Source organism: Perca fluviatilis, chromosome 10, assembly GCF_010015445.1.
Source record: "Perca fluviatilis chromosome 10, GENO_Pfluv_1.0, whole genome shotgun sequence".
Lineage (NCBI taxonomy): Eukaryota > Metazoa > Chordata > Actinopteri > Perciformes > Percidae > Perca > Perca fluviatilis.
Genome location: NC_053121.1, coordinates 20,121,350 through 20,146,912, shown reverse-complemented (window position 1 = coordinate 20,146,912; position 25,563 = coordinate 20,121,350). Strand labels below are relative to the sequence as shown.

The window sequence follows — 25,563 nt, the reverse complement described above, 5'->3', positions numbered from 1 at the left end:
GCAATATGTTTACGGTTTCTTGAAAACAATGTGTAATTGTCACTAGTAATCATGATCACTAATAGTGCAACCCTCAAACACAATCTGAAGCCACCGCATTAGGCCCAAGGCTGTACACCAGGAACCAGCAGAGCTTCATCTTTTAGTGAGACACGATGAGATGAGCACTGTCTAGAGTCAGTTAACAATACAGGACAACGTGTATCATAAAGTGAATATGGTGCACAATCAGCCTTATCTTACAGAAATCCCCCATTTATCCACACCATGTGGAGTGGTTTTATACAGTACAACAAAGCAAGAGTTAATTGAGTCACGTTGGTTTTCTTATAATTGGTTATATATGTTCAGTTCAAATGGAACATTTAAATGTGAAAACCCGCAGACACATTTGTAAGGAAAATAGGAGGGTGAAAGTACCGCTTGAAAAGCCTTGAGAACAAAACCATGCTTTATCGCTATGTCTGACAGTTCTCACACTGCATACTGTATAAAGTAGCCATTGACAATTGTTAAGGCCAAGTCAGTTCAACGACAAATGGCCAAAATAGCCACTCTTGGTTCATATACAGGACACGTACACAGTAACAGAGAATAGATTCAGATTATTGTCTTTGGCTGTAGGCCTGAGACTGTGAAGAGCCAGACTAAGGTTTGGTAGTGCGTCTCATTCCTCTGCTTTTGCTGCAGTCATAAGGCTGAGGGAAAGAGAAGGTGCTTTGACATATTCAGCTCTATTCACTGCTCCAGTTTCTACAGAGAGAAGAGGTAGTGTAAAGAGGAGAGGCTGTCTCTGTGGTCAGAAAGATAGAGAAGAACGGAGAAAGCATGATGGAATAAAGACTAATGGACAAAGCTATGTTTTCCAATTGCAATTAACAACCAAACTAAGAATAAAAGATTTAAATGAAAAAGAAAGGTGAGAGAGACCGATAGAGAGTAACACAGCCTACAAATGGTGTCAGCCATAATCTATCAGCTTGTAATTACATGAAGAAACAGGAGGGGGCATAAGAGAGAGTACCAGCTAGAGGAAATCAGGATGTGCAGGAAGAGGAGAGGGATGAAGCAAATCAGAGAAAAAGATTATGTCTAAGAATGAGATAGAAGAAGTGATATGAAAAAAAAAGATATGTACTGAAAAAACAAGAAAATGAAAAGAAACCAGTAAAATGTGAAGGCGAGAAGGAAAGCACACGAGGCTGGAGCAAATTACGAGAACAAAGGCAGGGGAAGAGGGAGCCAGTCGGTGGGAGGAGAGAGAGGGATATGAGTCAGGTTTACATCATTAACACTCCTCTTCCACACCCATGTTTCATTGTTTTATTCATAGACTGCACCCACTAAGATGGCGGGAAACATGGAAGAACATTTAGCGATCAGTACACATCTAAACAAGCATGCACACAACTCAAGTCTGTTTTGCTACAGGGCATCACATAACCAAATCTCCCTAATATCATGATGGAATAATAGCAATAACCATGAATGCCAAAGACCATGAATCCTGATTTCATGTTTCCATTACAGATGGTTCACCTAAAAATAAAACACAGCAGACCAACTTCACAAAATGAAAATCTACATGTGGGATGAGATGACTCACCCACTGTACAGAACAGCTCACTGGTTCACACTCTCAGGGATGACCAGAAGGAGCCAAATGACGGTCGGGCCATTTTAAAAATAAGAAGAAAGTGGATAAGACGTTTCAGCCTGTACATGTAGCTTTAATAAGTGTTAAAACAGGCGTTTTCTCTATCTACAGTCAGTGGCATCACACACGCTTGATATCAGGACAGTGAATGATTTATATGTCTTTATGATACAATTCTGACCACATTTTCATGCTTTTAGAAAAAGGCTGTTTAATCTATCACTGACGTCTGGTGAAAACTCGCACCTTCAACATTTGAACTTTTAAGAAAAAAGAAAAAATAATTTACTGTTTGTTTGTCTGAGCTGACCTAATTGCTTTTTTGAAAATGCCTTACAGTTCAAGAGATGCAAAATCTTCCTAGAGGGCCATGCAATACTACTAAAGTTAAATTATGAAATAAACACAGTGACAATATGCTTTTTGCATGACACAAATATCACGATTAGATCACAAAGGAAGGTTATGTCCAGTTTGACCAGACCACTCAATGAACTCAATATACAATTAATGAAACATACTCACACATATATACAAAGTTTTTTCTGTATTATTTTTCAGACAATGTTGTTTTAGTTACAGCCTTGTAACTGAACAGACGCACACATTCTAGTGGAATTCTACTTGCACTCCTGCTAACCATGTAAAAAAGCATTAAAAGAAAATGACAAGTTATCAATACTGTGGTGTAGCAACATTAAAGAAGTCATAAACACACATAAGCTTGACTATAGAACGTTCTTGTTGTGAATACCCACACAGGGAACATCCAGAGAAATAAGAATGCAATTGCTAAATAAAGGCATAGTAATTACCCAAGATGCTTAGTGGGGATATGACAGTGGCAAATAACCACAGGGGGGAGAGGAACCCTTCAGCTAGAGACTGGATCCATCTAACAGCCAACATCTGATCCCATCCATGCATGGCCAGAAATTAATACAACATACGGTATTTAATCAGACAAGTGTATGGCAACTGTGGCCTTATACCCCGTCTACTCCACAGTGAGCAGTGCAGATGTATTGCTGTAAGAAGGCAATCCTCTTACTATGACTGCATCCAATGTCTAAACAGCTGACTCTGGATTTTCCTCACCCACACATTCTATCAATCAGAGATCACAACCCCATCCCATTAAATCTAGATCACTGGGCGCTTTTAGGCAACAGGGTGACCTTAAAGGGGATTTTCAACCAACTGTGTCTTCACTTGTTTTCCACTTAATAGCTGTCTGTCTTGCATGTAGCCTTGCGCTGCCCGCTCAGTCAGTTCAATCCTCCAGGCATGCAGTGATGACCTAAGCACAGCAGCAGATGTTGTGGCTGTAGCTCATACAGATGCCAAGTGCAGTGCAGACCTACATCTGTTCTGACCTCTGTTGATTCAGAAAAAAAAAAAATATTTAAACATAGCACTGGTCTAACTGCACTTAAGCTATCAAAGCTATCAAGCAGTGGTTGTTACATCAGACAAACAGACAGATATATATGATATAGGTATGCCTATATGTTGTTTAATGCTGTTATTGTATTAATATTATTATTGCTGGTGAATTATTACATTGTTAAAAGATCAGTTAATTCAAAAATAAGTCAGAGAGCACATCGCATAATGTAGCACTAGATATTATAAGATAAGCTCATCATCTATGTGTTTAATATGACACATGAAGATAGTGTGCATAAATGGTTTTCATTAGTGCAATGTCGTTAATGTGCATAGACGTAGACATGGTTAACAACCTGGAGAAAGGCCTTGATTCAGCTGCAGTGGAGTGATTCTAAAGTGAGAATGGCAAGGTCCAACCTTAGGACCTTAGGACTCATCCACACAGCAATGAGTCAATGGACTGAGACGTTATGAAACTAAGAGCTTATATAACCGAGTGGTGGAGAGAAGAAAGGGTCAGCCATACTCACACAATACCAGGCATGAAGGTGATAGTAGTGAGACAGAAATATATTTACAGATTCCTTACTATTTGCTATGATACGAAGGCAACCAGGTCAGACTTGCTGTACATGCTCACAAATAAAACTGTCATGTCTGTGTATCAACAAGGAAGAACCAGCTTTGACCCATTTTCTTAAGAGAAGTGACTAGGCTGGTCCGAACCAGTCTCATCATGTTCTAGGACAAATGACAAGCGAAAGGAGCTGTGCCAGGGAGTCTTGGCCCACAGCTTAGAATGCAGCCTGCAATGCAATTTTTGGCCCACTGACTCTGATTTTGCCCTGGTAAACCAGTGCAAACATTTAGTACATCTGCATGTCGTGTTGTTACTCTTTGTCAGTAGAGAAGAAAGGGTTTTCTGTACAGTTGAAATCTGTGTCAGTGTCACACATTATAGATAACAACTGGTATCCGTTTATATAAAAGTGCAGGATTTTAAACTTTTATATATCAAACTCAAAGTTAAAGTCACATGTAAATGCTATAATACTGAGAAACTTTGTCCAACCTTTCTTTGCCACGCTGCATTCAAAGTATAGCACTTCAGAGGGTTGTACTGACTGTTATTGACCATATACTGTATAAGCTGCACTGCAGCAGTGCCTGTGCTTGCTGAAATTCACAATTGCATCCTCCTGATTCACCAACACTAAATAACCTGAATGGTCCGCAGAGAGGAAACGCTGACAAAAACACTCACACTCCCCTACACACAAGCAAACAGGGGCATTACATCTAGTATCAGCCCGGATAACAAACTGTTTAGCAGCATCTGGACCGCATGCAGCTAATGAGGAACAATACAATAGAACCTAAAACAGCAGTTATTTCTTAATTAATTAACACAATGCCAATATAATAGTCAACAAAAATCAAACTTTATATACCACCTCTCTTTCTCCATTCACATTCACTCATCAGCTTAATTAGTGAAAACTAACTCTCGAGTCAACCTTGTCAACTGTAAGTGACTGGTGATAAAATATAGTGCTGGGGGGGATGTTAAATGATAAAGTGATGATGAACATTATATATGTGGCTGATTACCTGCCTCTACAGTTCAGCTTCATCAAAGTTTTAAATCATGCATGGTGCTTGTTAGCCATATTAAATGCTTGTGATTGTTTTTTTCTAATTGGAATCTGCAACAAAGGAAAAGAGAGTGGAAATGAACATAATTTAATAGTGAAATGGTGGGAGGACTTATCTCAGTAATCATTGAATTCAAGTGTACAGTAAGTGACTTTAAATGACTGATCTCAGGAAACAAAGGAAAGCAAGGTTTAGAGGAGAGATAGAAATTAAAAGAAAGATGTTTCACACAAAGGCATAAGAACAGAGTATACTGTAGATGTAAAGTTTGCAAAGCACAATGCTTTTTTGGGACAGTGCCTAATTATCTCACAGTGGATGTGTCTTTACTTATCTCTGCGAGTCAATATACAGTATATTACCAAAGAAGCATGCTCTGCATGTGCTCTGTTTTCTTGCTCTCTGCATGTCTTTCCCTCTATCCATCCAGCCCCCTTCTGTGAAAGTGCCTTTCAATAAAGTGGATTAGGCATTTGTGAGTATGTGCAGCTGTGTTGTTGTGCATGTGTGTCTATGAGCACAAGCGTGCGTGAACATAAAGATAGTAGCTGTTTTCATGTAACCGACTGTGTGTGTAAATTAGATTACCATCACTGCTGCTGACCTCAATGTGAGTTGCGCCATCCTCCAACAAAGCTGTTGCAATAAGAGAGAATGTGCCCTACTGACACACAACAGCACATGCAGCATCCACAGCCACAACCCTACAGGCATGAGGCACAGCAACAGAGCTGAAAAGCATGTGACAGAACGAGAGAGGAGAAAGACTACAGAAAGAAAGACAGAAAATGATAGGGAGACAAAAAAGGGTGGCATATGAAAGAGGAAACGAAGGACAGAGACATAAAAGCGAGAAAAGGAGGCCAAGAGTGTGATGGGGGAGGGGTGATATCAATATGGAGGGTAAAGAAGGAGGAGAGAAATCGTGAGGAGACAGAGAGGGAAGCTGCCAACATGGAGAAATGAAAAACAGGCCAATACATGAAACGGAACAGAGATAGAGGCAGAATAGAACAGGGAGTACTGCAAATGAATTATATCATACACAGTAACCTTTACATTGCAGTATCTAACAAAGAAAAGGCAAACTATGGGGTATACAGTTTGTGGGGGGAGTTGAGAATTGACAGTGAAATGAAAGAAGATAATACAACAGAAAACATTTTGAAAGGTTTATCCACAATGTTGGTAAAGAGTTAAGGGAGAAAAAACTTAGAAAGCAAAGGAAAGGATGGAACACAAGGAGGAAAGTTTGCTTTGGAGAAAGCATTTTTGTATGAATGCAGAAGAGCAGCCATGTAGAATAAAGCCAATTCTTTCAAGCTGCTGACATAACAGTACATACATACAGTCTTGCTGTAACAGCTGTGTCCCCCTTTTTTTTTTTTTTTTTTTTTTTTTTTTTCTCTCTCTCTCTCTGTTATTTAGCTTGTTCTCTTCCCCTCTCCCTTTGACACTGAATGTAGTTTAATGAGGAACATGCTCTCACCCACTTAAGAAAGACAACATACAAAAAAACACAAGGGTCATTGCACTGTGAATGATTTTCAGTGCAGACACTAAGCATGCAAACACAATTGCACAGATCTGCTGAGCCAGCCAAGCAGACAGACAAAGCCACTGGAGCAAGTGGCCACACCTCTGCCAAAGAAAGCACACAGAATGAAAATGTACTGGTAGTATCCTATGATAGACGTGCTGTATTTAGATTACAGTCTCCTGTTGTACAGTCATGTTTTAAATCAAAATCAAGAACAGAAGTACATTTTAAAATGTAGTTGCTAACTTGTGTTAGCACCTGCATGTTGTCAACAAGGCTAAAACAGGGGCGACCTCTAGCTCACCCAGTAAGAGCATTCGCCCCATGTTGGCTGAGTCCTGCAGCGGCGCAGGGTTCGAATCCGACCTGCTGCCCTTTGCTGCGTGTCATCCCCCATCTCTCTACCCCTTTCTGGTCTATCCACTTTGAAAAATAAAGGGAAAAGCCCCAAAAAATAATCTTTAAAAAAACAAGGCTAAAACAATTTGTATAATCAAACACAATGTGTAGATTCATAAGACCAAGGCACATGTGTTTGCATTCTAAATGCAGTTTATGACCCTACTTGTAATTCGTCCACTCCTACTCTCCCATCATTTTGTTCTTTCCCCAAAAAAATGCCATGGCAAAGGAACGAGTGCAGTGATATACAACAACTCAACACTTTCTCACAACTCCAGCTCACGGTGTAACCAGAGATAACCAATGTGATCCACTGGCATCACACCTGCACTTTTTAGGTTTAATGAGATGCACACATTTTTAATTACATCAATAAATCTTTTTTCTGGGCATCTGCTGTCCAGGCACAGCTTAGCACTGCTGCTGTTTTGCAAAACACATGATGCCCCACACACTTTTATCTCACACACAAACGTGCAAATAAATATGCACAAAGAGAGGCAGTTTTTGCTATCTAGAAGTGCACTGAATAAAACTGGACAAAGGAAGTTCAGAGAAAGTGTTTTCAGCCTCTACTCCATAAATCTGAGTTGCTGTCCTATTCTGAATCTGAACGGAGCCTTTCCCTTCTTGCATATATATTCCACTCTGGTCGACTGCTTTATTTTACATGCTGCTTGGTGGGTCCAAATATCCACTCAGCTTTCAACAATGACAAATATACCGACAGTTTAAAATATGTTTTTCTGACAGTCTTTTTTTCTAGGTAGGAAATCTAAGGTTGACCCAGTTGTTTGAGAGGGAAGATTATCTCCAAACTATAAAATATCTAATTACAAGCTCAACTGTTCCTGCCTTCACTATTGCTTCAATATTTGCACCATCTGTTGCCGGATTCACAATGGAGATTTCACCAATATAATCCATGTGTTTCTATCTAAATAAACCAATTTTCATTAAATATTGTGAGATGTCTATAGATGAGCCATACAAAAGCCACTTCCCCTCCCCCCTCCTCTACTGCTCTCTCTCTCCCTCTCTCCCTCCCTTCATCCTCTTCTGCTGCTGTTGCTAAGACCACTGAGCGCATGCTAGTCTGTGGAAACCAGTAGACTCAGAGAGGTGGATCTCCTCGTGTGTTGCTATGGGCAACACACAGTGTTCGACAGAGAATCAGCCCAGAAGCCTAGCATGCAAACCTACATACATGTGATAAAATATGACCTATTTTTCAGTCAGTCAAACGAGATCAACTGCGCAGAAGCTAATGTGTATATAAATTATGTTATATGTTCAATATTTTACATCACTGTAGTATTTTTTTTTTAAGGCCAAAGCGCTACAAGTTGATTAAATGAAAAATAGTACAAATATACTGTATCTATTGCTGCTTTGCAGTCCTTACGGAATGAAGATCCCTGCTGAAGCAAAATGTCCCAGCGCCACCTGACTGGCTGTACATTGTGATTCACTGCACACCAGCCGCAGGCTCCCTCTCTCCCCCTCTCTCTGTCGTAGCTGCAGCCATTCATGGACCACTGAATCACCTCAACTACATCAGTGAGCACAGACCTCGAGTAACTCTGTTAGCCAGTCAGTCACTCCCTTTACACACATGTAACAACACTAATAGATAGAGCAAAAAAACATACATGTATACAAGCGTGTAAAACACACTGACTACAATTTCTGTACTCTTCTGATAAATAATATGCCTTTTCAAATGATATGGATACTGAAAAAAAGTCAGTGGAGGATTAGATGCAGCATCTCAAACATTGCAGATGTTGGGAAATTGCTTCAAAATTTAAGGATTAGCTAACACAAAGGGACAGTGGTTACTGCAATAAACGAAACTTCACTTTTTTAACTGAACCTAAACATTTCCCTATTTCTCCCTATTCACAAGGTTTAACTACAAGCAGCTCAAATTATGCATGTATTATGTTTCACAGCCAGTTTATAATTTAATATGACACAACCAGCCATGGTCTGAAACAGACACATTACAGTTAAAATGATTAATAGTCAAAGTGCACAATACAAAGTTCTCAAAGGTCTGAAAAAAGTCAGATGTGATTAAATACTAGACAAACCCAATACAACAGTTTAGAGGCATTCATTTTCTTAAGGAAAAAAAGGAAGAGATTGCTTTGGCTCTCTTCTCTGGAAAGCAGTGTCTTCAGTGTCACAAGGAAGGATGCTTTGCTATTTACAGAAACATCTTCACTAATTTAACCAATGTTCCACAGCGAACACAACATCCTGTTTTACATAGCCCACAAAGGTCAATATATTTTATAAGGTTGTATCATTTCTTGGAATTAATTTTATTTTAAGTACATGAGGACAGCCAGCATCAAGCTACAAACACAGCATACTAACTGAAGTACAATGTGTTATTTACTAATATAATTAACATTCTGGGCTGTGTGAGTACCAACCGTACGACCCCCCTGTAACAACAACTTAACTCTTCAGTTTCATAACAACATACAACCTCCTCATTCCCCTGAGTGATGAATTTTATGTCTGTGGTTCATCTGAAGCCAGCTATTCTGAATTGGTGGTGTGATTCAATACTTTTGGCTCACTTAAATCATCTGATATCTGCATCTCATCTATCAACAGTATTCATACCAGAACTGCCTTAAAATGAAGTGATCTTTCTTACCTCTCCAGATGTCCCTCTCCTGTCAGGGAGCACTAGTGTGTTTGCATGGCTGCCCGGGACTATAGTAGATCCTATACTCATTCTGGGTCCTACTAGCATGTACCGTTTGTCACCAGATCTGTACTGGATGCTGTGACACAGTGTCCCATCATAATTAGTCTCTTGTAGATATTTAGAAGTATAGTCTGTGGTTTTGGAGCACTGCATTGCAATCAGCACGATGATACTGATGAGAAAAAGTGTTGAAACTGAGCCCAAAGTTATCATCAGGTAAAAAGTCACATTATTCTCCTCCTCATCCTTTGTTGCACTTTTAACATCAGAAGCAGCAAAAGCCTCTTTGGGCTCCACAACTTTGACAAGCACAGTAGCTGTTGCTGAGAGTGAAACGTTCCCATTGTCTTTCACCAGTATGACCAGTTTATGCTCAGCCTCGTCTGTCTCTGTGAATGAGCGAAGTGTTCTGATCTGTCCTGTATAGCGGTCCAAACCAAAGAGACTGTGGTCAGTAACGTCCTGCAGTGAAAACAGTAACCAGCCGTTATATCCTATATCAGCGTCATAGGCTCTGACTTTAGTCACCAAGTGTCCTGCGTTCACATTGCGGGGAATCTCCTCCACACCTTCAGCAGAACCGTTAGAGCTGACTGGATACAGGATGACTGGAGCGTTGTCGTTCTGATCCAGAATGAACACGTTCACTGTGACGTTGCTGCTTAGTGACGGAGTTCCAGAATCTGTGGCAACAACTTGGAACTGGAATGTTTTCAGAGTTTCAAAATCAAAACTTTTTAGCGCCAAAATATCTCCAGTTTCAGAGTTTATGTTAAGAAATGATGTGATTGTTCTGTGTTCATCCCCATGTCTCACAATGTTATATGATATGAGAGCATTATCACCCTCATCACAATCAGAAGCACTCACTGAAAATAAAGAGGCTCCTGCAACATTGTTCTCAATAACATAAAACGTGTATGGATTTGTTGAAAACTCTGGACTGTTGTCATTCACATCTGATACAGTCACACTTATTGTCCTATGAGATGACAAAGGTTTGTCACCAGCATCTTTAGCAATTATTGTTACATCATATTTGGACTGATGCTCTCTATCCAGCAGAGATTTGGTGACTATAGAGAACATATTGTCTTGTAAAGATGGTGTTAATGTAAAAGGTACATCCTCACTTACATAACAGATTACTTTTCCATTTAAACCTGAATCATTATCATTCACACTTATCAACGCTACTGTCGTTCCAGGTTTGGAGTCCTCAGGAATTGCACTTGAAAAGGATGTCACCTCAATCTCAGGTGCATTGTCATTCAGATCCACAATAGTTATGATAACACTTTTTTCTGTTGCTAGGGGGACTGGTCCTTTATCAGAAGCTTTAATGTCAATTTCATACCTGTCTTTTGCTTCAAAATCGATTAGTCCTTTAACAATGATTTCACCAGTATTAGCGTCAACTTCAAAAAGTTTACGTAATTTATTATTTACATTATTACCGAACGAATAAACTACCTCCCCATTCAAACCATCATCTAAATCTGTGGCATTTACTTGCATTATAGTTGTGCCAATAGGTGAATTTTCACTCAACACCGCAGCATATGAATCTTTGGCAAAAACTGGCATATTGTCATTTACATCTAAAACATGAACGATAATAGTCATATCTCCTGATCTAGCAGGCTTCCCTCCATCAACTGCTGTCAGCAGTAATCTATGACTTCTCGCAGTCTCTTTGTCCAGCGGTTTATGCAAAAACAAAACAGGAATTTTCCCATCTTCTCCTCTATCTTTAACCTCCAGTCGAAAATTGTCATTTTGACTGAGCTTATACAGTTGAATAGAATACATGTCACTGTCTGGATCATAGGCACCTTGTAGCTGAAATCGTGCCCCAGGTAAAGCAGATTCTGAGATCTCTAAACGCGTCTCGTTTTCAGAGAAGGTGGGAGAGTGGTCGTTAACATCCAAAACCTCAACGGCGACGTAATGCACCTCTAACGGATTCTCCAGCACAGTCTTTATGTTGATAATGCAGGTACTGATCCGTTCGCACACTTCTTCTCTGTCAATTTTCCCGTTAACATGTAAGATGCCATTGTTGTTCAGTTGAAAGAGGGGTTCGGTCGATCCAGAAACGATGCGAAATCCTCTAGCACTCAAAGCACCTATATCCAGCCCCAAATCTTTAGCGATATTCCCAACAACAGCACCCACCGTAAGCTCTTCGCGAATAGAGTATCGTAGCTGTGCCGAAGTAAAATTAAAAGTAAGATTCAAACAAACAATGAGAACGATGAGGCGCTCCAACAGTGCTGTGCACCCTCGCCGTGCCATATTGGATTAAAACGAAACAAATATTAGAAATCCAAATGTGAGTCTACATAGGAACAAACATTTTGTAAAAAATAACAACTGCCTGATTTTCGAAAAATGTTGGTGAACGAGTCAAATATTTGAAGCCATCGCCCTAAAGCACAAGTGCACCTTCGCGAAATAGCACCAAACGACTGACGCAGAGGATGTTGAACGAGTCGTTCACTTCCACAAGCAGTGACACCATGCGAGCTGAAGTTACAATGCAGACACACTTTCAATGAAAAATCGTCTTTTTTATGTGACGTTCGCAGTAGTTAAGCATTTGTAATTGCCTGCTGAGGTTGCAAAAAGGAAAAAAAAGTGAACTCATACCATTTCAGAATTATTGTTATGACAAGACAATCTACCATAATTACACGTGATATTGATTGGATAAGTATACGTAAATTATAAATAATATGATACACAATAATAATTACTTCCATAAATCAATTAATTGTCTATAACAAGCCAGGGTTTTCACGATAAAATGTCTTACCTCTCCAGATGCCCCTCTCCTGTCAGGGAGCACTAGTGTATTCGCGTGGCTGCCCGGGACTATAGTAGATCCTATACTCATTCTGGGTCCTACTAGCATGTACCGTTTGTCTCCAGATCTGTACTGGATGCTGTGACACAGTGTCCCATCATAATTAGTCTCTTGTAGATATTTAGAAGTATAGTCTGTGGTTTTGGAGCACTGCATTGCAATCAGCACGATGATACTGATGAGAAAAAGTGTTGAAACTGTGCCCAAAGTTATCATCAGGTAAAAAGTCACATTATTCTCCTCCTTATCCTTTGTTGCACTTTTAACATCAGAAGCAGCAAAAGCCTCTTTGGGCTCCACAACTTTGACAAGCACAGTAGCTGTTGCTGAGAGTGAAACGTTCCCATTGTCTTTCACCAGTATGACCAGTTTATGCTCCGCCTCGTCTGTCTCTGTGAATGAGCGAAGTGTTCTGATCTGTCCTGTATAGCGGTCCAAACCAAAGAGACTGTGGTCAGTAACGTCCTGCAGTGAAAACAGTAACCAGCCGTTATATCCTATATCAGCGTCATAGGCTCTGACTTTAGTCACCAAGTGTCCTGCGTTCACATTGCGGGGAATCTCCTCCACACCTTCAGCAGAACCGTTAGAGCTGACTGGATACAGGATGACTGGAGCGTTGTCGTTCTGATCCAGAATGAACACGTTCACTGTGACGTTGCTGCTTAGTGACGGAGTTCCAGAATCTGTGGCAACAACTTGGAACTGGAATGTTTTCAGTGTTTCAAAGTCAAAACTTTTTAGTGTCAAAATATCTCCAGTTTCAGAGTTGATATTTAAAAACAGAGCAACATTTTCTCCACTGCTGTCCCTCGGAATGTGATATGAAATATGTGCATTAGCACTATCATCAAGGTCAGATGCCCTAACTGAAAATACTGGTGCTATTAGGTCATTGTTTTCAGTAATATAGAACGTATATGGGCTCACTGAAAACTGTGGTCTGTTATCGTTCACATCTGATACAACCACACTTATTGTCTTTTCAGATGAGAGCGATGGCTCACCACTGTCCTTTGCAACAACTGTCAGTTCATAAGAAGATTTTTTTTCTCTGTTAAGTTGTGATTTAGTCACTATTGCGTACATATTATCTTGCAAGGATGGAGATGTAGCGAAAGGAACGTCCTCGCGTATAAAGCAGGAAACCTTCCCATTGGCGCCTGAATCCAAATCATTGACGCTGATCAAAGCTACTGTTGTTCCAATTCTAGAATCTTCTGGAACTGATTTCGAAAATGATGTAATTTCAATCTCTGGGGGATTATCGTTTAGGTCTATTACCTTTATTATCACAGTTTTGTCTGTGGAAAGGGGGATAGTGCCCATGTCTGAAGCATGTATATCAATTTCATAACTCTTATTTTCTTCAAAATCAATTATACCGGTCACTTTAATTTCACCCGTCCTTGGGTCTATGTGAAATAGTTTTTGCAAGTGTATATCCACTTCTTTACCAAATGTGTAAACAATTTCTCTGTTAGCACCCTCATCCAAATCGGTCGCATTAAGCTGAATAACTAACGTACCAGGGTGCGCGTTTTCATTTAAGATGGTAGAATATACATCTTTTGTAAAAACAGGTGAATTGTCATTAACATCGAGCACCACAATTACTATTTCTATTGTTCCAGACATCGCCGGCTTCCCACCATCAATAGCTGTAAGCAGAAGCTTGTGTTCTCCCATAGCCTCTCTGTCTAACTGCTTTTGTAAAATCAGAAAGGGCATCTTACGGTCTTCGCCCCTCTCCTTAACTTCCAAACGAAAGTGGTCATTGTGGCTGAGTTTATACTGCTGAACAGTAAACTGACCACCATCAGGGTCGCGTGCAGGTTGAAGCTGGAACCGTGCTCCCGGTAATGTCGATTCAAATATCTCCAGTCGTTTCTCTTTCTCTTGAAAGACGGGGGAGTGGTCGTTTATATCCATCACCTCTATGGCCACGTAATGGATTTCCAGAGGATTTTCTAGCACGGTTTTAATGTTGATTATACAGGTGTTGCTTCGTTCACAGATCTCTTCCCTGTCCACTTTCCTACTTACATACAGAATACCGTCGTCCTTATTCAAACGAAAAAGGGGTTCTGTTGAACTGCCAACAATACGATACTCTCTATCTTTCAGCGTGGCCTTATCAATTCCTAAGTCTTTCGCAATGTTTCCAACAACACTTCCTTCTTTTACCTCTTCGGAGATGGAATATCTGATCTGAGCTGAGGCTTCGTTCCAAAACGTCACCAAAGCCACCATGTAGGCGACGCATCTCCATCGCTCTATCCACGCCTGGCGTCCGCTTTGTTCCATTATGTACAGACAAAAAAAAGAATAATTCCGGGATCTATAATTGTATGGTCAAAAAATAACAATCAGGCTTATTCCTATGCAAACTGTGCTCCATCGCCAAGAAAGCCCTGGGAATTGTACAGAGCTAGTTTCGTGTTCAAGCCCTTTACTCGTAATGCCAAAATACAGGATTGGACCTAATGGTGACGACGAAAAGCTCTGCTGACGCTATTGACCATTATACCGACACCATGCGATCCAGAAAGTTATTACACCACTGTTAGGCTAAAAACATGGTCAAATTAAAAGTTCACACTGCAACGAAAACACTAGGTAAAAGAAACAAACCGCTTGTGAATATATTTACAAAGATTTGCGTCAACAGTCATTTTTATGAACCCCTGAACTCGAGTCACAATCAATTATAAAAAAACAGCTATTATTTCGAAGAGTCTAGACCACTAACAGGTCCTTATTTCTGTGCCAAGAGAAATTGCTGCGTTTAAAAAAAAACAAAAAAAAAACGTTCAGCACCACGGACAGCAACACTTCCTACTGCAGTCGGAGGCGTCAGAATAGATACTTGTTAAAACTGCATCGACAAATATAGTGTATCTCCTATTCAGCAACAAGAAAACAGCATTGTATTTGTCATCTAGATGGAGATGCTGTGTTTTAACATCAGAAATTATATTTGTTCTAAAACATATTTGACTTAAATTCGTTCATTGTTCTAAAATGTGACCACTATGGATTACGCACGAAGGCAAGTCAATTCTGTGATACAGGTAGCAGTTGAAATTAAGCAACACGGAATTAAAATGCTGTTTAGTGACAGGTGCTGCAGTGTATTCAGGGGCACCTTCAAGAGCAGAGCCTATTTCTCCATATAAGTGTTAGTGTAGTAAACGATCCAATGTTATTTGATGTTAACCTGTTTAAATGTGTGTATTCAGATTGCCGTGAAGGTACTGCATATCTTTGTAAATATTAAAGGCGGGAAGTTGTAATATTGTAAGTATTAATTAATGTATCTTACGTATTAACATGTATCAAAACACCAGAGCAAAACATATCAGTACCATGGACAGCAAAAAAAAGCCGTTTGTTTGTCAGAAAATAGCGAGAGAAGGACAAATGGATGAGTAAGCATATACATCAACCTATAGGCTATTAACAAATTAGCTATATAACAATGCTTAAAGATCTGCCTGCATACTGTATGATCAAAATTGCAGCTGAAAACCAAAGGGTACCAGTCAAGTGTCCTACTTCACTAAACTATATCACAATTCCAAACAAACAGTACACATGCAGTATATATGCAGTAGATGATTGACTGAACTAATTAATGAACAAACAAATTATAAGGCTGCCAGCGGAAACAGGTCAGGGTTTTCACAAAACTTGTCTTACCTCTCCAGATGCCCCTCTCCTGTCAGGCAGCACTAGTGTATTCGCATGGCTGCCCGGGACTATAGTAGATCCTATACTCATTCTGGGTCCTACTAGCATGTACCGTTTGTCTCCAGATCTGTACTGGATGCTGTGACACAGTGTCCCATCATAATTAGTCTCTTGTAGATATTTAGAAGTATAGTCTGTGGTTTTGGAGCACTGCATTGCAATCAGCACGATGATACTGATGAGAAAAAGTGTTGAAACTGAGCCCAAAGTTATCATCAGGTAAAAAGTCACATTATTCTCCTCCTCATCCTTTGTTGCACTTTTAACATCAGAAGCAGCAAAAGCCTCTTTGGGCTCCACAACTTTGACAAGCACAGTAGCTGTTGCTGAGAGTGAAACGTTCCCATTGTCTTTCACCAGTATGACCAGTTTATGCTCAGCCTCGTCTGTCTCTGTGAATGAGCGAAGTGTTCTGATCTGTCCTGTATAGCGGTCCAAACCAAAGAGACTGTGGTCAGTAACGTCCTGCAGTGAAAACAGTAACCAGCCGTTATATCCTATATCAGCGTCATAGGCTCTGACTTTAGTCACCAAGTGTCCTGCGTTCACATTGCGGGGAATCTCCTCCACACCTTCAGCAGAACCGTTAGAGCTGACTGGATACAGGATGACTGGAGCGTTGTCGTTCTGATCCAGAATGAACACGTTCACTGTGACGTTGCTGCTTAGTGACGGAGTTCCAGAATCTGTGGCAACAACTTGGAACTGGAAAGTCTTCAGTGTTTCAAAGTCAAAACTTTTTAGCGATAAAATGTCTCCAGTTTCAGAGTTTATGTTGAGAAATGAAGTCACTTTATCTTTATCTTCCATTTCTTAAAAAAATAAAAAAAAAAAATATAAAATTTTTTTAAATAAAAAAAAAAAAAAAAAAAAAAAAAAAAAAAAAAAAAAATGTTCCTGGGTCGTTGCCTTCAATGACATAGAAAGTATATGGACTCAGTGAAAACTCTGGACTGTTGTCATTCACATCTGACACCACAACGCTTATCGTCTTTTCAGATGATAATGAAGGGTGACCAGCATCTTTTGCAACTACTGTTATAATATAATGTGACTTTTTCTCTCTGTCCAGAGGCGATTTTGTTACTAGTGAATACATCTTGTCTTGTAAAGATGGGGATAAAGCGAAAGGAACATCTTCACCTATGGAGCAAATAACTTTTCCATTGAGACCAGAGTCCAAGTCATTAACACTGATAAGGGCAACTGTAGTGCCTGGTCTGGAATCTTCAGGGATGGAGCTTGAAAAGGAAGTAACCTCAATTTCAGGTGCATTATCATTAACGTCAACTAATTTGATAATTACGCTTTTTTGGGTTGCTAGAGGAGCGAGACCTTTATCTGATGCCTGAATTTCAATCTCATATTTTTCCTTCTCCTCATAATCTATCAAACCTTTCACAATTATTTCACCTGTTGATGGATTGATATCAAAAAGCTTTAATAATCTATGACTCACACTGTTGCTGAATGAATAAATCACATCTCCGTTTGCTCCGTCATCTAAATCCGTTGCATTCACTTGTATGACTGTTGTACCTATTGGAGCATTTTCATCGAGCATCACAGAATAAACATCTTTAGAGAAAACAGGCGCATTATCATTTACATCTAAAACATTTACTAGAATATTCATCTCGCCAGATTTCGGAGGTTTCCCTCCATCCAATGCAGTCAGCACTAATGAGTGGCTTACTGCAGTTTCTCTATCTAAAGATTTTTGAACAACCAATATAGGTATTTTACCATCGTCTCCCTTATCCTTAACTTCCAAACGGAAGTGATCATTGGGGCTAAGTTTATACTGCTGAACAGAAAAAGGACCACCGTCTGGATCGCGTGATGCTTTTAACGGAATACGTACTCCAGGTAACACGGACTCAAAGATCTCCAGCGTTTTGTCTTTCTCTGGGAAACTGGGAGAATGGTCATTTATATCCAGAACCTCCACTCCAACATAGTGGACCTCCAGTGGGTTTTCCAGTACAGTTTTCAGATTCATCAAACATAAACTGCTTCGCTCGCACACCTCTTCCCTATCAATCTTTTGGCTTACGTACAGGATGCCGTCGTTCTGATCTACACGGAAAAGAGGTTCTATCGCAGTAGAAACAATCCGATACTTCCTGTCTTTCAGCGTGCTTTTATCTAATCCCAAATCCTTTGCTATATTTCCAACCACAGTTCCTTCGTTAACTTCCTCAGAGATGGAGTATCTTAATTGCGCCGAGGCCACGCTCCACAAAAGCACAGCAACCACACAGCCGACATATCGTCTTCTCGCCCTTCTTGCCTCGCATCCTCTTTGTTCCATGATTGAAAACAAATTGTTGTGGATTCCTCACGGGATTAATAACCGTGTTGTAGGGAATTAATCCAACACATCCGACATATGCAAATGTTCACTCTGTTTAAAAATGCTAGAAACACGGGACAACATGTATTTAAATACAGCAGTAAACTGCCAAGCGATTCTGCTAGTATCGAAGTGAGAGCCTATAAAGAGGTGGAACCAAAATGCAGTGACGATAGATTAGATCCGTTTTTTGCTAACATACTGACACCATGCGATCTTATTGCTCACTACAATGAAAACAAAGTTTCTACAGCTATTTTTTTTTATAGCAAAATGGAAAGGTTTTGCATTTATTTACTTTAGCCCTGTACGTAGAGGTTGTGAGTGACAGTGCCTCAGATAAGGACATGCCTTCTTAAGATGATTTAAACAGTAAACACAAAACTAATATTCCTTTGAATGGAGATGGGAACATCAAATTCTCCCAACATGTTGGATGCTTCAATATACCAGTACTAACTTTGAATTTGGTTCGTTTGATATTCATAAACAAAACAAGTATGGTTAACCATGGACAGCGAATAACGCTAAAATTCGGCCCAATCCTATGTGTGCTTTTAGATTACATCGCAGAAGCTCAGAAAGCTCAAAACAGATCATGGTCTAAGTGAAAGTGCAGAATGTTCGACACTGAACTGTTCTTCGATTAAATCAAAGTATATTGTAATACTGGTATGTGTTTTTTTCAGAATATAGTGAAAAAGGAGACTACGACATAAAAAACGGATAAGTAAGCAAATAGTCAATCTATATTAATAGCTGTTATAATTAAATCTATGATCAAAATTGCAGCTGAAACCAAAGAGTACCAGTCAAATGTCCTACTTCTTAAAATTATATTATATTGTCGGACAAACAGTACACATACAGTATATGCAGTAGAGTAGATAATTGACTAATTAATGAACAAACAAATTATAAGGCTGCCAGTGGAAACAGCTCAGGGTTTTCACAAAACATGTCTTACCTCTCCAGATGTCCCTCTCCTGTCAGGCAGCACTAGTGTGTTTGCATGGCTGCCCGGGACTATAGTAGATCCTATACTCATTCTGGGTCCTACTAGCATGTACCGTTTGTCTCCAGATCTGTACTGGATGCTGTGACACAGTGTCCCATCATAATTAGTCTCTTGTAGATATTTAGAAGTATAGTCTGTGGTTTTGGAGCACTGCATTGCAATCAGCACGATGATACTGATGAGAAAAAGTGTTGAAACTGAGCCCAAAGTTATCATCAGGTAAAAAGTCACATTATTCTCCTCCTCATCCATTGTTGCACTTTTCACTAAAGCAAGCACGAAGCCTCTTTGGGCTCCACAACTTTGACAAGCACAGTAGCTGTTGCTGAGAGTGAAACGTTCCCATTGTCTTTCACCAGTATGACCAGTTTATGCTCAGCCTCGTCTGTCTCTGTGAATGAGCGAAGTGTTCTGATCTGTCCTGTATAGCGGTCCAAACCAAAGAGACTGTGGTCAGTAACGTCCTGCAGTGAAAACAGTAACCAGCCGTTATATCCTATATCAGCGTCATAGGCTCTGACTTTAGTCACCAAGTGTCCTGCGTTCACATTGCGGGGAATCTCCTCCACACCTTCAGCAGAACCGTTAGAGCTGACTGGATACAGGATGACTGGAGCGTTGTCGTTCTGATCCAGAATGAACACGTTCACTGTGACGTTGCTGCTTAGTGACGGAGTTCCAGAATCTGTGGCAACAACTTGGAACTGGAATGTTTTCAGTGTTTCAAAGTCAAAACTCTTTAGCGCCAAAATGTCTCCAGTTTCAGAGTTTATGTTGAGAAATGAAGTCACTTCATTTTCTTTACTTCTATCTCTGAGAATATGATAGGAAACAAGTGCATTGTCGTTTTCATCACAATCCAAGGCTTTAACAGAAAACACAGATGTTCCTGGATCGTTGCCTTCGGTGACATAGAAAGTATATGGACTCAGTGAAAACTCTGGACTGTTGTCATTCACATCTGACACCACAACGCTTATCGTCTTTTCAGATGATAATGAAGGTTGTCCTGTGTCTTTTGCAGTTATTGTCAGGTCATATTGTGTCTGTTTCTCTCTGTCCAGAGGCGATTTTGTTACTAGTGAATACATCTTGTCTTGTAAAGATGGGGATAAAGCAAAAGGAACATCTTCACCTATGGAGCAAATAACTTTTCCATTGAGACCAGAGTCCAAGTCATTAACACTGATAAGGGCAACTGTAGTGCCTGGTCTGGAATTTTCAGGGATGGAGCTTGAAAAGGAAGTAACCTCAATTTCAGGTGCATTATCATTAACGTCAACTATCTTGATAATTACGCTTTTCTCTGTTGTAAGAGGAGCAAAACCTTTATCTGATGCTTCAATTTCAATTTCATATTTGTCTTTTTGCTCATAGTCAATGAGACCTTTGACAATTATCTCGCCTGTTGATGGATTGATATCAAAAAGCTTTAATAACTTACGATTCACAATACTGCTAAATGAGTAAACCACTTCTCCGTTCGGTCCGTCATCTAAATCCGTTGCATTCACTTGTATGACTATTGTACCTACTGAAGCGTTTTCATCGAGCATCACAGAATAAACATCTTTAGAGAAAACAGGCGCGTTATCATTAATATCCAAAACTTTTACTAGAATATTCATCTCGCCAGATTTCGGAGGTTTCCCTCCATCCAGTGCAGTCAGCACTAATGAGTGACATCCCGCAGACTCCCTATCTAAATATTTCTGTACGATTAATATAGGTATTTTACCATCTTCACCCTTATCCTTAACTTCCAAACGGAAGTGGTCGTTTGGGCTGAGTGTATACTGCTGAACAGAAAAAGGACCACCGTCTGGATCTCGTGCGTGTTGAAGCGGAATACGTACTCCGGGTAATACAGACTCTGACATCTCCAGCGTTTTTTCTTCATCTGGGAAACTGGGAGAATGGTCATTTATATCCAGAATTTCAACCCCTACGTAGTGCACCTCCAGTGGGTTTTCTAGTACGGTTTTTAGATTCATTAAGCACGTATTGCTCTGCGCGCACACCTCTTCCCTGTCAATCTTTCTGCTCACATACAGGACACCATCATTCTGATTTACATGGAAAAGGGGATCCGCATTACTAGAAACAATCCGATACTTCCTGTCGATCAGCGTGCTTTTATCTAATCCCAGATCTTTCGCTATATTTCCAACCACAGTTCCTTCGTTTACTTCTTCAGAGATGGAGTATCTTAATTGTGCCCAGGCCACGCTCCACAAAAGCACAGCAACCACACAGCCGAACAAATATCCTCGCGCATTTCGTCTCTCGTATCTTCTTTGTTCCATGGTGAAACCCGAAATCGTCAATAATTCCTCACAAAAACAATAATTACTGCATTATAATGACAACATCCAAATCTTCCATGTGTAAAAATATTGATCCTCTTCCTATACCGACAGACATGAGTGCAAATATAGTGTTTCCAAAGACAGCAGGAAGCTGAAAAACGCCTGCGAAAATGTCGAGTTGATGACTATAAAGAGATGGAACCAAAATGCCATGATGATAAGATCGTGTACTGCTTCGTTTTGCTATTACACTGACACCATGCGATCTAAATTTTCACTGCAGAAATTCAAACGGCAGTACCACGTTTAACAGAATGGTAGTTTGTTTTTTCTTGTGCGTTTTTTATTTATTTATGTCAAAACAATGGTCAAATAGTCACGTGAATGAAAATAGATGCTATGGTAGCTCAGTGTCAACCAATACCTCCCTTCAATAAAGATACACAGCGAAGCTTCTCAAAATGTCAAAGGATTCTGCATAACACGTGAGAATATCTTTGTGTGATAGATCAAGTAGAATTAATTCAAACTTTGAGATAAAGCCATGTGTGGTTTAGTCCTTGGGTTCAGCACCATGGACAGGGATAACAACTAACTTTACTTCTGTCTAAATATATTTGGTGATTTTATCATTCCATTTCAAATTTATTTGTTAACGATGGACATTTTTTGCAGAGCAGTCATACTGTTCCTGTACCTTTCCTGACAGGTGTTATTATGTCTATGATTGGGTATGGTGTATGTACAGTACTTTTAGAGCAACAAAAAGACGGGGTCAAATTTATTGAATGTGTTCAGACTTACTTAGCCAGTAAAGCTGATTCTGATTCTGATGCAGCGCAGTCGTGTGACTGAAACCAGTTCGCTCTCATTGTTCGCGTTCACCTCATGTCATTACGCACGAATAACATGAACAGAATTGTAACATACATCAGCTAAGAAATATACCCAAAGTTTAAAAAAACGAACAGGCCTATATTAAAAGCAGCAAAGACAGTAGGCAATTAAGTGATGATAAACCGAGTTGTAAACTTTGTAAAAAACGACATTGAAAAAACAATCCACAAGTGTTCATCGCTCGTCCAAGAGAAAATGCAGACAGTGCGCAAAAGCATTTTTGAAGGTTATTGATTGGGTTTTTCAAACTAGTGACAAACCAAGCGACGTCCAGAATTGTTATATAAAATGCTCTTTCTCTGGTTATATCATCCTAGCCTAGCTTAATTTTCAATAGAATAACTATTTAGGAAAAACAAAAAAATCTTATAATGTCTTACCTCTCCAGATGTCCCTCTCCTGTCAGGGAGCACTAGTGTATTCGCGTGGCTGCCCGGGACTATAGTAGATCCTATACTCATTCTGGGTCCTACTAGCATGTACCGTTTGTCTCCAGATCTGTACTGGATGCTGTGACACAGTGTCCCATCATAATTAGTCTCTTGTAGATATTTAGAAGTATAGTCTGTGGTTTTGGAGCACTGCATTGCAATCAGCACGATGATACTGATGAGAAAAAGTGTTGAAACTGAGCCCAAAGTTATCATCAGGTAAAAAGTCACATTATTCTCCTCCTCATCCTTTGTTGCACTTTTAACATCAGAAGCAGCAAAAGCCTCTTTGGGCTCCACAACTTTGACAAGCACAGTAGCTGTTGCTGAGAGTGAAACGTTCCCATTGTCTTTCACCAGTATGACCAGTTTATGCTCAGCCTCGTCTGTCTCTGTGAATGAGCGAAGTGTTCTGATCTGTCCTGTATAGCGGTCCAAACCAAAGAGACTGTGGTCAGTAACGTCCTGCAGTGAAAACAGTAACCAGCCGTTATATCCTATATCAGCGTCATAGGCTCTGACTTTAGTCACCAAGTGTCCTGCGTTCACATTGCGGGGAATCTCCTCCACACCTTCAGCAGAACCGTTAGAGCTGACTGGATACAGGATGACTGGAGCGTTGTCGTTCTGATCCAGAATGAACACGTTCACTGTGACGTTGCTGCTTAGTGACGGAGTTCCAGAATCTGTGGCAACAACTTGGAACTGGAATGTTTTCAGTGTTTCAAAGTCAAAACTTTTTAGCGCCAAAATGTCTCCAGTTTCAGAGTTTATGTTGAGAAATGAAGTCACTTCATTTTCTTTACTTCTATCTCTGAGAATATGATAGGAAACAAGTGCATTGTCGTTTCATCAAAAAAAAAAAAGGGGGGGGCCTTCCCTTCCCCCCCCCCCCCCCCCCCCCCCCCCCGGGCCCCTTTTCCGTTTTCAGATATATATTGAATTGACTGTTTATCTCCTGTCCAGAGGCGATTTTGTTACTAGTGAATACATTTTGTCTTGTTGCGATGGTGATAATATAAAAGGATCATCCTCATTTACAGCGCAAATAACTTTTCCATTGAGACCAGAGTCCAAGTCATTAACACTGATAAGGGCAACCGTAGTTCCTGGTCTGGAATCTTCCGGTATTGAGCTTGAAAACGATGTGACTTCAATTTCAGGCACATTATCATTAACGTCAACTATTTTAATAATGACGCTTTTTTCTGTCGTAAGAGGAGCCAGACCTTTATCTGATGCCTGAATTTCAATTTCATATCTGTCCTTCTCCTCATAATCTACCAAACCTTTAACAGTTATTTCACCTGTTGATGGATTGATATCAAAAATATTTAACGTATTCTGATTCATACTCTTGCTGAATGAGTAAACTATTTCTCCGTTCGGTCCTTCATCTAAATCAGTTGCATTCACTTGTATGACTGTTGTACCTACTGGAGCGTTTTCATCGAGCATCACAGAATAAACATCTTTAGAGAAAGCAGGCACGTTATCATTTACATCTAAAACATTTACTAGAATATTCATCTCGCCAGATTTCGGAGGTTTCCCTCCATCCAATGCAGTCAGCACTAATGAGTGGCTTACTGCAGTTTCTCTATCTAAAGATTTTTGAACAACCAATATAGGTATTTTACCATCGTCTCCCTTATCCTTAACTTCCAAACGGAAGTGATCGTTTTGGCTGAGTTTATATTGCTGCACAGAGAAATGACCGCTGTCTCGATCCCGTGAAGGTTTTAGCTGAAACCGTGCTCCGGGCAACACGGACTCTGAAATCTCTAATATTGTCTCTCTTTCTGGAAAATTAGGGGAATGGTCATTTATATCCAGAACTTCGATTCTAACATAATGAACCTCCAGTGGGTTTTCTAACACGGTTTTCAGATTTATTAAACATGTACTGCTATGCGCGCACACCTCTTCCCTGTCAATTTGTCGGCTCACATACAGGACACCATCATTCTGATTTACATGGAAAAGGGGATCCGCATTACTAGAAACAATCCGATACTTCCTGTCGTTCAGCGTGCTTTTATCTATTCCCAGATCTTTTGCTATATTTCCAACCACAGTTCCTTCGTTTACTTCCTCAGAGATGGAGTATCTTAATTGCGCCGAGGCCACGCTCCACAGAACCACAGCAACCACGCAGCCGAACAAATATCCTCGCGGATATACCCTTCGTGGCTCGCATCTTCTTTGTTCCATGGTTAAACACGAACTCCTCAGTAATCCATCACAAGGATAATAACTACTTTGTAAATGCGGACTTCAACACTTTGCTATATATACACATATTAATTCACTTCCCATATATCCAGATATTCAGGCAAACCGACAATTTACACAATATAGGCACAGGAACGATCCTGCTGGTAGCGAAGTGAGAATGTTTTCAGGAGGTGGAACCAAAAACCAATGGCGATAAGCCCATGCAACGCTGACTTTTTACATTACACTGACACCATGCGACCTTATTTCTCACTGCAGAAATGTGAAGGATGTACTGCACATTAGATCATTGTTAGTTTGGTTTTCAGACCGGAAAA

The 25,563-nt window shown here is 40.0% G+C and overlaps 3 protein-coding genes and 3 pseudogenes across 8 annotated transcripts in view; all 6 read right to left on the bottom strand.

Moving 5' to 3' along the window:
* Positions 1–25,563, bottom strand: part of LOC120567189 (protocadherin alpha-C2-like) — a 153,391-nt gene that overhangs the window by 109,501 nt on the left and 18,327 nt on the right. The window contains exons 1-2 of one of the 6 annotated variants that reach the window (XM_039814069.1): positions 12,194–14,860; positions 1,310–3,035 (exon numbers count right to left, since the gene is read on the bottom strand). The exons of 3 other annotated variants lie outside the window; for them this stretch is intronic. In XM_039814069.1, coding sequence (XP_039670003.1) covers positions 3,018–3,035; positions 12,194–14,551 — 2,376 coding nt within the window. In that variant the 5' untranslated portion in view covers positions 14,552–14,860 and the 3' untranslated portion in view covers positions 1,310–3,017. Of the gene's footprint in view, positions 1–1,309; positions 3,036–9,321; positions 11,821–12,193; positions 14,861–25,563 lie in introns of those variants that run through there. 2 more of the 6 variants (XM_039814065.1, XM_039814066.1) reach the window with 2 other exon arrangements.
* Positions 1,310–25,394, bottom strand: LOC120567244 (annotated as a pseudogene).
* LOC120567230 (protocadherin alpha-3-like) overlaps positions 1,310–25,563 on the bottom strand; it is a 56,064-nt gene continuing 31,810 nt past the window's right edge. Inside the window, exon 2 of the mRNA XM_039814142.1 lies at positions 1,310–3,035. Within this exon, the coding sequence (XP_039670076.1) occupies positions 3,018–3,035 (18 nt within the window). The 3' untranslated portion in view covers positions 1,310–3,017. The remainder of the gene's footprint in view (positions 3,036–25,563) is intronic.
* Positions 1,310–25,563, bottom strand: part of LOC120567236 (protocadherin alpha-8-like) — a 30,682-nt gene continuing 6,428 nt past the window's right edge. The window contains exon 2 of the mRNA XM_039814146.1: positions 1,310–3,035. Coding sequence (XP_039670080.1) covers positions 3,018–3,035 — 18 coding nt within the window. The 3' untranslated portion in view covers positions 1,310–3,017. The remainder of the gene's footprint in view (positions 3,036–25,563) is intronic.
* LOC120567235 lies at positions 15,929–18,486 on the bottom strand (annotated as a pseudogene).
* LOC120567237 lies at positions 19,303–22,195 on the bottom strand (annotated as a pseudogene).